This window comes from Atta cephalotes (genome assembly GCF_000143395.1).
Source record: "Atta cephalotes unplaced genomic scaffold scaffold00025, whole genome shotgun sequence".
Classification (NCBI taxonomy): domain Eukaryota; kingdom Metazoa; phylum Arthropoda; class Insecta; order Hymenoptera; family Formicidae; genus Atta; species Atta cephalotes.
In genome coordinates, this window is record NW_012130089.1 from 646,045 (window position 1) to 657,854 (window position 11,810).

At 35.3% G+C, this 11,810-nt stretch overlaps 2 protein-coding genes across 2 annotated transcripts in view; one reads left to right on the forward strand and one right to left on the reverse strand.

Moving 5' to 3' along the window:
- Positions 1–3,580: 3,580 nt before the first annotated feature.
- On the forward strand, positions 3,581–9,351 carry LOC105620347 (translation elongation factor 2). Its single transcript, XM_012201850.1, has 13 exons — positions 3,581–3,807; positions 3,902–4,095; positions 4,462–4,670; positions 4,757–4,990; positions 5,084–5,197; positions 5,395–5,541; positions 5,718–5,958; positions 6,200–6,367; positions 6,662–6,951; positions 7,118–7,327; positions 7,403–7,585; positions 7,972–8,229; positions 8,715–9,351. The coding sequence occupies exons 1-13, from the start codon at positions 3,581–3,583 to the stop codon at positions 8,781–8,783; spliced, it is 2,544 nt and encodes an 847-aa protein (XP_012057240.1). The 3' UTR covers positions 8,784–9,351.
- A 510-nt stretch (positions 9,352–9,861) lies between these two features.
- LOC105620222 overlaps positions 9,862–11,810 on the reverse strand; it is an 8,959-nt gene continuing 7,010 nt past the window's right edge. The window contains exons 4-7 of the mRNA XM_012201727.1: positions 11,396–11,612; positions 10,992–11,232; positions 10,397–10,593; positions 9,862–9,983 (exon numbers count right to left, since the gene is read on the reverse strand). Coding sequence (XP_012057117.1) covers positions 9,862–9,983; positions 10,397–10,593; positions 10,992–11,232; positions 11,396–11,612 — 777 coding nt within the window. The remainder of the gene's footprint in view (positions 9,984–10,396; positions 10,594–10,991; positions 11,233–11,395; positions 11,613–11,810) is intronic.

The following is an 11,810-nucleotide window of genomic DNA, read 5'->3' on the forward strand; positions in this document are numbered from 1 at the left end:
GAGAGAGAGAGAGAGAGAAAAAAAGATGGGCCGTTTTTCAACTAGAAGATCGATGAGTAATAATTATTAGGTATTGATGTATTAAATTATGAATATTCTAATGAATTTGTTCACTTTTGTAATTTTCACCTCATTTCAAAATATACAATCGAGCTCTAGGACACAGAGACGTAACTACGTTCCACTGTGTAATTTGTTGGAATGCAGTTTAGTTTTATAGTGTAACACCAGAATGCATTGCAATCTTTTATTCTATTCTTATAATTATATTTGGCGTATCAATAATAGATTTATGATTTTTATTTAGACTTAAGTTATAATTTTTTCAGAATTAGCGATTTTTGAAGGTTTTATTGCAAAATAAGTACGGCTATCAATAACTATTTGAAAAGTTAATAACATATACATATTTTACACGTTCGTATTTAGCTTTTTAGGAGCTCCGCACAATATCCGAATCTACAATAGATATTTTAATATAAGCCTTAAGCCGTAAGAAATTGACTCACTATAATCAAATAGGAGAATAATTGATTGTGATTCTATTCCTTATGGCTTAAAACTTAAGAATCTATTGTAGATCCGGAGTAAAAGAAACAGGGAATAGAGAACAGAGAATGAGAATTTCAACCTATCAGAAATCATGTATTGTGGAATTGTATATACAGTTTCTGAAGCCGATTCTACTTAGTTGCAAGCTAATCGCAAGTTTATGACAACTAATATGAAGAGTTGATTTCAAAATAAGCTTCAGATGACGATCGCAATAAACTTGTAATCGACTTGCAACTAATGTAAAACCGGCTTGATAAATTGAAATTCTTATGTTCTCTCTGTTCTCTGTTTCTTTGTTCCTTTTATTATGCGGAGCCTCTTAAGACTTAAACACAATAAGTACAGGCAACAGGGAACAGAGAATAACAAGCTGTCTACTCAAAGCTTTTCTATCGAATTTACATATCAGAGCTCTGATTGGACGGCTCTTTATTCACTTGCCTATTGCTTGTGCCTATTGTGTTATTGTGTATTAAGTCTTTATAGTGTATCACCTGTATACGTTGTTGGAAAATGTCCATACAGGGTTCTGTTCCAAAATTCAACTCTGTCAACTCCGAGTATCATTTTATTTTTATTGGTCACTGAATATTAAATAAAGATAAAGACAGGGTTGGGTAAGTTAATATTTTTTTTAACTGAATAAAGTTAAAATTAATACAAAATTTACAAAATTAATAAAGTTAAAAAAAGAAAAAATTAATTTAAATTAAGTTAGTATTGGATTAACTTAAGTTAAAAAAAAAATTATTTTTAGGTCAAAATGTTCTAATTTTTCTTAAAATGAGATTAAATAACTACAATATAGATTATTAAATAAATTAAATTTTTAATTTTTTTATTCTTATGTGATATAAATATGTAACACATAACTATATAAATTATATAACTTTAAAAAAACAGCCAGCACATAGAGAAGATGGAAGATCAGTGATTACTTTTTAATAAGTCTTAATCCATAAGAAATTGACCAATTACAATCGAATGTGAGAAGAACATTTGACTGTAATTGATCATTTTCTTATGACTTAAGGCATCTATTGTAGATCCGAACTTAAGACTTAAGGCATAAGGCATAACCGCATAAAGAAATCAGAGGGCTGTATTAGCATCTTAAGAAATTATTTAAAATATAAACAGATTACGAATATACGCTCTTATTATATCTTATTGTTTTTTTAAGATATTTAAAAGAGACAAAAAATTTTTTAATTAAAACAAAAAGTTAAAAAGTTAACATTTAAAAATAACTTAGTTAAGTTAAAATTTAATGCATTTAAAATTAATTAAATTAAAAGTTATTAACTTTGTTAACTTTTAATGTTTTAACTAGCTACTCAATCCTGGATAAAGGATACTCGAAGTTGATAGAGTTTTGGAACGCACTCCTGAGTACGAAAAAGTACAAGCAATGCAAACAGACCTTTTATTAATATCGACCTATGAATACCTGCCAAAATCTAAAGTGACGTGCGCGCGCAACTTCACGCGTATTGGACGCGCGTTACGCGGCGGTACGCAGAAGCGCGCGCCGCCGCAACGCGGCGCTCCCTTCACGCAAGAGGCGACATTCGGACAGGCGGCAGATAGCTTGTTCTTTCCGAGGGAGTCCGCCATAGTTGGTGCACGTATAATTTGGACCAGGCCGTCGACAATCGGACAACATCCACGATGGTATGTAACCGCGTCGCAACGCTTTTGAAGCGATCTTTGGCCACGCGTCATCGCGCTCGAGCTATCGTCAATATTTTTCGCGGAATATCCTTTGCGACCGAGCACGCCGAGGCTTCGTTTCGTGGTATCCTCCCCTCCTGCCCCGCGTGTATCGCATTCGTGATCGCTCTTTCTGCATCTCGCTACAACAACGCTATTACTCCAGATTGCGCAACTCTATCCGTGCGATATTCGTTCGGAGTTTCGGATCCGCGATGGCCTGTATCCGGATCGTTGACCACGAGATATCATCAGGGGGACACAAACTCGAGAAATTCCACCATCGTGATATCTCCACGAATGGAAATATATCTCGCAACGTGTCATGGTGCACCTCGCGTGGCTGCCGACACGCAACGTGCTCGGGTGGGGGGGAAGGGCCAATGCTTCTCTGCTCATTTCCGAGGTCCTTTGTCGGCTCGATCATGACGCGACGCTCCCAGGATTGAGAATCTGCGCATAGAAAAATGCATCGGCTATTGAGAATGTCTGGAAAGTCGTCGTGGGATGTCTCGAACGGAAGAAATATGTTGCGCTAGCAACGTGGTAGGTCTCGCGTGCTCCTCAACGCGTGAGGCATGTGTTAAAGTGTTTTTGAGGCAGTATTGCTCCGTCGGAACCTCTTCTTGGGAATAACAATTTTGTTGGGAATAACAAGATACAGATTGGAAAGCATATAGAAGAATGCTACTGAATGTCGTGATGAGATCCCTTTATCCTGGATCTACAATAGATTTTTAAACCTTAAGCCATAAGGAATGGATGAATCACAATCAATTCTTCTTGCATTCGACTTGGTCAATTTTTTATGGCTTAAAATTTATGATTCCATATAATACAGCAATACAAGTATTAAAAAATTGTACAAATATAATTGGGGTCTGGGACAGGGATGAACTTCTTTTTAGTAGTATTAATTTGAGACAGTTCTTGGGACATTAGACATTTTCCTGGATGTACAAGGAACATGTTTCAATATGTTCATTGTTAAAGTCTATTACAAAAGTTTCTTTTTCAAAGTTCAATAAATGATTAAATATTTTATGTATATTGTAGGAAAAATAATTTTTTAAATTAATTTGCAAAAGATTCATTTTTCGCCATGTTGCAATATGTTGCAATAGTCATGTTCGAAATTATTTATGTAATGAACTGCTTTGTATTTCAGACAAATTATAGATTATATTATACATTTATATATTTACACAGATAAATTTGAATCAGAGATTAATTTTAATCAGTTTCTAATATATAGGAATATATAGAAATAATTTGTGAACTTATACAATTAATGTGTGCTCAAATTAAAAATATGCTGTTGCAGGTGAACTTCACGGTAGACGAGATCCGTGCCATGATGGACAAGAAGAAAAACATCAGAAACATGTCCGTCATCGCGCATGTCGATCATGGAAAGTCAACTCTGACTGACTCCCTTGTATCTAAGGCCGGTATTATCGCTGGTGCCAAGGCTGGCGAGACCCGATTTACAGACACGCGTAAGGATGAACAGGAGCGTTGTATCACCATTAAATCTACGTAAGTTTTTCATCGTCTCATGCCCTGCACCTGAATCTTGCACTATCCATTATTATATCCACTCAATTAATATCGCTTACTGCTCTCCTTCTAGCGCTATTTCCATGTTCTTCGAACTCGATGAGAAAGATTTAGTCTTTATTAAAAATCCCGATCAACGTGACAAAGATGAAAAGGGCTTTTTAATTAATTTGATCGATTCACCCGGACACGTAGATTTTTCGAGCGAGGTCACAGCTGCCCTCCGAGTCACTGATGGAGCCCTTGTTGTTGTTGATTGCGTATCCGGTATGTGTTTTATGATTTTCTTCTATTCATATATCGGTTTCTTCGCTGTGATCGAACAGATCTTCCAGCACACAAGTGTTACTCTATAGTATGCCGGTTGGTTTGTATAAATTAGTCGGTGTATATTGACAGTGTTGACAGTGCAATGGAAGAAGAGTAAAAAGCAGATGTGTCTAAACGCTGTTAGTGGACCTCTATCCTTATGTCCGTTATTAACATGCTACGATACAAATGCTACATTGCCTTTCATGAGATTATTATATTGTTATATTTTGCAGTCATACAATTCTTACTAGAAAATAAATAGTATCGATGATTTCTTGAAATGAGGCAAGTAATTATAATTATTTGCTTATTTCTTTTTAGGTGTATGCGTACAAACTGAAACTGTACTTCGCCAAGCAATCGCTGAACGTATCAAACCCGTTTTATTTATGAATAAAATGGACCGTGCACTGTTGGAACTCCAGCTTGATAGCGAAGATCTCTATCAAACTTTCCAGCGTATTGTTGAAAACGTTAATGTTATTATTGCAACATACTCCGACGACGACGGCCCTATGGGTGAAGTTAGAGTAAGTAAAATAAAAGCTTCTAATAAATAATAATAAAAAGCTATAATAAATACATACCTTTCCTAAATATGTATTTGTAAAAATAGGTAGATCCCAGCAAAGGTTCCGTAGGTTTCGGTTCTGGTCTTCACGGCTGGGCTTTCACCTTAAAACAATTCTCTGAGATGTACGCCGAAAAATTCAAGATTGATGTAGTAAAACTAATGAACAGACTGTGGGGCGAATCCTTCTTCAATCCTAAGACCAAGAAGTGGAGCAAACAGAAGGAGCCTGATAACAAACGCTCCTTCTGTATGTACGTTTTAGATCCAATTTATAAGGTATGTTCTCACTGTCTTGAATGTTACGTAAAGTAATCAATCTTACGTTATCATGATAAACGTTGATAACTGAAATAAAAAATTATTCTTTAGGTATTCGATAGTATTATGAATTATAAGAAGGAAGAGGCAGACAATCTTCTGAAAAAGCTGGGTATCGTGCTAAAAGCCGAAGATAAGGACAAGGATGGAAAAGCTTTGTTGAAGGTAGACTTCTTTCTAAATTGTGATACATATATATTTCTTGTGTAATTACGCATAATGATGAGTGTTTTTTTCTGACATCTCTTCTGATTTATAAATGAGGGAGAAAATGCTATATGCTTGCTGAGGGACATTTAATAACTACATTAAGTTCACTTTCTTTGGAATGTTTTTTTTATCGCGTTGTACAATTTTTCCAGGTTGTTATGAGAACATGGTTGCCTGCAGGAGAGGCTCTTCTTCAGATGATTGCCATTCATTTGCCATCTCCTGTAACTGCTCAAAAATACCGCATGGAGATGCTATACGAAGGACCGCTCGATGACGAAGCTGCCATTGGAATTAAGGTGTGTAATATATGTCTGAGCTTTTCAGATATTTGGTACAAATACATGATGATATATAATTCATAGACCTGTACTGAAACGTAATGACGGAAAATCGAAATTCTGACTAAAAAAGAATCCTAATAGATTATTAAAAGAGTCTATTTTCAATAATTAAATTAAGTTATCTTTTGTAGAACTGCGATCCTAATGGACCACTGATGATGTACGTCTCAAAAATGGTACCGACATCGGACAAAGGACGTTTCTATGCTTTCGGCCGAGTATTTTCGGGCAAAGTGTCTACCGGTATGAAGGCCCGCATCATGGGACCCAACTTCCAACCGGGCAAGAAGGAAGATCTGTATGAGAAAGCTATCCAGCGCACTATTTTAATGATGGGTCGTTACGTCGAAGCTATCGAAGATGTGCCTTCTGGTTAGTATCAAGATTGTGCGGTGCTTTTTTGGGTTTTCTATTTAGTTTGACGTTTGCGTTGACTTGTATTACTAAATGGAAGGCATCCTTTATTTCTAATCACGCACATGATGTTTGTTCTAACAGACCTGTTCTGACTTACTTATGATAGATAGATAGAACGGCCAGCTGATTTAGCTAAATAAAATTTAAATGAATTAATGTACATCCACATGTGTTATAACTAATTTAATTTGCGCAGGTAATATTTGCGGTCTTGTCGGCGTCGATCAATTCTTGGTTAAGACCGGTACCATTACAACGTTCAAGGACGCGCACAACATGAAAGTTATGAAGTTTTCTGTATCGCCTGTTGTGCGTGTCGCAGTCGAGCCAAAAAATCCTGCTGATTTGCCAAAATTGGTCGAAGGTGTGTAAGTTTCCCAGCTTAATTTATTATTAACCTCTCAAAGAATAATTAAATTTTACTGAAAATCTGTGATTTTTGAAATACGATTTTTCTGAAATGAGTTATACTATTTTATTTATAATCCTTAATCATTTTTGTATAAAATTGAGACATTGTGATGAAAACTATTATGAGCATTGGGTTATGAAGATCCATGATTTAAATTTTTCCATCTGATGATATATCGATAAATTTTATTAAATATTTTTAATATCTCATTTGCCATGTGTGATTTAATTGTGTTCAATTCTGTAGGTCTTAAACGTTTAGCGAAATCCGATCCTATGGTACAGTGCATCATCGAGGAATCCGGTGAGCATATTATCGCTGGTGCTGGAGAACTGCATCTCGAAATTTGTCTGAAAGATCTGGAGGAGGATCACGCATGTATCCCGATTAAGAAGTCCGATCCCGTCGTTTCGTACAGAGAAACGATTTCTGAACAGTCGAATCAAATGTGCTTGTCGAAATCTCCGAACAAACACAATCGTCTATTCATGATGGCATGTCCAATGCCAGATGGCCTCGCTGAGGACATTGACAGTGTAAGTTTTTTTTTAAGGAACTTTTAATCATCACAATATATTTATTATACACGATTAATAAAATTAAATAAAATTTTAATAAAAATTTTAATAAAATATGGATATTAGCGTAATTAAACTAACATTTTGAATCGAAAGTAAATTTTAATCTTCCGATATTTTATAGGGCGATGTTAATCCACGAGATGACTTTAAAGTACGCGCTCGTTATTTGAACGAAAAATACGATTACGACGTGACGGAAGCAAGAAAAATCTGGTGCTTCGGACCTGACGGTAGCGGACCTAATATATTGGTCGATTGCACTAAGGGTGTACAGTATCTCAACGAAATTAAGGACTCCGTAGTAGCTGGATTCCAGTGGGCCACGAAAGAAGTGAAAGATTTTTGCATTGAATTAAGCATATAGATTATTAACGTTCGGCAATAATTTACTCTTACGTTATTGTAGGGCGTTCTTTCGGAAGAGAATTTGAGAGGTGTACGTTTCAACATACACGATGTAACATTACATGCTGACGCGATCCACAGAGGTGGTGGTCAAATTATCCCTACCACAAGACGTTGCCTTTATGCCTGTCTTCTCACTGCCTCACCCCGTATTATGGAACCCGTTTACTTATGCGAAATTCAGGTAAATTATTGAAATCCATTTAACCCGGCGTGAGCTAAGTGGTAAAATACCTAAAAGTACTTTATAAGACACAACGGATCTCCCACTAAATAAAAACTATAAATAAAATATTCAGAATTATAAGAAAATTATTATTATTAAAATTTTAATCAAATTAGTAACAATTTTAAATGTTAAAGATATCGATGTGTCGGTGATGTTAAAGATATCGATGTGTGTGTGTGTGTGTGTGTGTGTGTGTGTGAGACATACTCGATCTATCTCACACTAGTTAATGATGACGCACATCATCGATTTTATATACAAATATATCATAATAAAAAACTGACAGAATATATCATAATAAAAAACTGACAGAACTTAAATATCGAACTATCTTTTCGCAGTGCCCAGAGGTAGCAGTCGGTGGTATCTATGGTGTGCTGAATCGTAGGAGAGGTCACGTGTTCGAAGAACAACAGGTGGCGGGTACTCCTATGTTTGTAGTTAAAGCATACCTTCCTGTAAATGAATCCTTCGGCTTCACTGCCGATCTGCGCTCCAACACCGGTGGTCAGGCTTTCCCACAGTGTGTGTTCGATCACTGGCAGATCCTGCCGGGTGACCCGATGGAACTCGGCTCTCGACCTTACCAAGTTGTGCAGGTATATCCATGGTTTTCTTGTCTATCTTTTCCATTTTTCTACTATAATATGGAGTTTATAATAGAAGTCGTAGGATTTTAAGTCGACCAATATAGTCGATTATTCTCATATTTGATTATGATTAGTTAATTTTTTACGATCCTAAGCTTCTACGATCGCTACGACTTCTATAGTAGACTCCACTTAATGCATGTTATCCATGAGACAAAGTATTAGTTTTTTCACTAAACAACAAGTGATTGTTTTATCGCTAAGTAATTTTCTGATATCACACCACGTGCATAACTGATGGCGGCGACAATTCGATGCACCGCTATTTTTAATCTCGTGGGAAAGAAAGCGTTTTTAGTTTTGATATTCCAGTAGACTATTCTGGTTTATCTGAATAGGGAAACATACAATTTTTTATTCAAATGCAAATAAAACGTTATGGAATTAACTAATTAACTAATTTAAAATCAAATCGACATATTGTTTTTTCGCAGGATACACGTAAGAGGAAGGGATTGAAGGAGGGTCTCCCAGACTTGAATGCATACCTTGACAAATTGTAACCTCAAGTCCGCGCACCATATTTAAATACCTATTTAAATATTGTAATTCGATTAATATTGCTGGAGCGGTTGTATACAATTACAACATAAAACATCGGTTTACTATGAATTTTGTTTTGCGCAATCATCCGTGAGAGACACGCAATTATAAATACGAACAAGAATAATAAAATGTAATTATAACGAAGGAAGTAAAAAAAAAGAATGAGCGGAGCATATCTGCATGTAAAAGTGGGGCGGTATGTTTTGTACATTTATTTAATTAAGAACGGTAAAACAAGATCGACCGGTTGCTTATGTTTTTAGCATATTGGGTGAATAACTATAATTGTTATTATGGCGTTTTCCGCGCCAATCTTTGTTTAAAAGAAACGAAAGATATAATTCTGTAATCGTTTACATTGCTTTTTTACTGGAATTTAGTATCTTACTTTACATTGTGAATTTTTCAATCGATTGGATGCAAATGGTTCCCGGAAGCTAATATTAAAGAGGAAGAGGATCATCACAACAATGTACTCATACAAAAATATCAAGAAATTAAAGCTGAAATTACGAAATAGAACAACAGCGAACTTTTATTTCCTCTGCCTAATTAATAGGCACTGAATAATATGATAATTTATTATGCACATCACTTTATTATTTCTAAGGCTAGTTATATGTAAATTATATTCCTTTACTCACAATTTTTTATTCTCTAATTGATCTCTTATAAATTGAGAAACGAGTTAATCGTTCTTACGTGCTCTTATGTGCTACATAATGAGAATTATGTAAGTTATTAATTTTTTTTAGTAAGATGTTTCATAATCGCAAAATCTTATTTATATTCAACAGATCTTTGCATATTAATACCTTATAGACTTTTAGTCATTAATTTTTCAATCTCGAATACGATATTTTTCTTTGCTCGATGTTCTCTACAGAGAGATAATATTAATATTTTTTATGTTTTATTTAACAAATTGAAAATATTATTTTAGCTAAAATTATTAATATTACATGCAATCGTAAAGTCAATACAATAAATGCGAATGCTCTATGTGATTTTTGCCATTCGTGTGAAACAAAGATATTATTTCTTTGATTGCGGAGTCGTGAAGTCTCGGAGTTGCATAGGTATCACCAATATTGGCTCATTGATTTGTGGAATGTCCGTGTAAATGGACCATGTACGCTTGATACAATCAAAGATGCCTGAAATAAATAAGAGTAGATGTAATAGTTCTAGAAATCTTCTGTAATTTTACACGGTATTTTTTTTTCTTTGCATTGGAAATATTGCAATTCTACTAAACGAGTTCTGATTCATCGAAGAAAAGTGAGAGACTGAAAAGCACGTGCAGAGATTTGAATTAATCTTCATTTCTGAACAACAGGAAACTTTAAAATAAATATGATGTAATCAACAAATATGATGTAGAATTCTAATTTTTTTTATGTAATCTTTCTTGCGCGCATCGTTTTTCATTTCTAATGATCCGTATTCATATTTGGTGATCGTGCTAGCATGATTTATATCTTCTTTTACAAATTTTAATTGAAGAGAAATAAAAACAAAGAAGAAATAAAAGAATAGAAATATATTCGATTTTCTGATGTAAGCATACCAGTGGCAATCGTTTTAATCTCATCATCTTTGCCGAAATCTTGATAGACCCTATAATCTTCGCCCGTCTGATCGCTAAGTACATTGATCACATCCTGACGACACTCCACCGGTGGATGTTTTGAAATCGTCTCCATCCTCCTGATACTACTCTGTATGATCTTTCCCTTCACTTCTTCTACCTTTAGACGTAGGTATCTGTAATCGTAGAAGTTTATTATACGAGGACAAAATACCCATGTAGTATTCCACAGCATAAAATTTTTCTGAAATATTTCCAAAATATAAATATATCGGGAAATCAATTTTTGAAATACTCTTTTTCTTACAATATTTATTTTCTTACAAGATTTTAAAAAATATTTTTGTGAAATAAAAATTTTAATGCTTTCAAAAGTTTTAGAAATGGGATATTATAATTATGATTGGATTACTACAATATACTGTACTTCACTATTGTATGATTAAAAAGGGACAAGAGGAGGCGAAAAAATAATTTCTTCGAGATGCAAGAAAGGTGTTAAGTAAACGCGCCATTTCGCGAATAGAATGCTCTGTCCATGCATATGTAAATCTACGCAATGTGGGAATCATACTTGTTGCAATGAAACGTATTCTCATCTGGGCTGACGGTCAGGATGTTGAGTTCCGATCGGTTGGTATCCGCCTTGACTGGGCCCACCTCGGCATTGTGAAACATCCGGTCGCCCTCCTGCGCAAGGAACGTCATGTTCACCGAGAAGCCCTCCGCCGCGCCGTAATCTTCGTTTCTCAGCGTCTGCTGCGCCTGCACGAAGTTCTCCACGCCCAGAAGTGCTCGTGTCAGGAAATATCGTGCTATGTACAATGAGGTCTCAATTAGAGAATGAAACTAATTATTGAATTTTTATAAAAGATTTTAAAAATCGTTTCATCGCGAATAGATTTTTCCCCAACGAGCTTACATTTCGAATAACTAATTTAAATTATGGCGTTTGATACACAAAGAAATAAAACTCACGAGTCTTGCCAGATCGCAGAACCGCAGCGCTAAGGGTGTTAATGCTGTAAACGAGGCCATGGTGATTATAGCCCATCGTATAACCCGGTAGAAAACCGGCGTAGCTTAACGACGTGAACTTTTCTTCTCTGTAGCCCGTCTCAATAACGTGAGCACTCACGAGGTACCAGTGATTCAAAGTTTCACTGACGGCATCCTCGTTGTGACCCAAGATCTCCTATTTTCATTAAGCACGCAGCATAGAAATAGAACAACATATAAATAAAAAGAATAATAAATAAATCTTACGTAAAACTGATCAAATAATATGATACAAATAATAAAGAATGAATAATTTAATAGTAATTGTGTGTGTGTGTGTGTGTGTGTGTGTGTGTGTGTGGTGGGGTGGGGGGGAGGGGGGAGAGAGAGAGAG

Excerpts from the sequence above, each read along its gene's own strand:
- LOC105620347 (XM_012201850.1), top strand. The coding sequence starts at position 3,581 with ATGCTGTTGCAGGTGAACTTCACGGTAGACGAGATCCGTGCCATGATG. Across the intron at positions 3,808-3,901 it reads TGTATCACCATTAAATCTAC|CGCTATTTCCATGTTCTTCG; the intron begins GTAAGTTTTTCA and ends CTCTCCTTCTAG. Across the intron at positions 5,198-5,394 it reads ATGGAAAAGCTTTGTTGAAG|GTTGTTATGAGAACATGGTT; the intron begins GTAGACTTCTTT and ends CAATTTTTCCAG.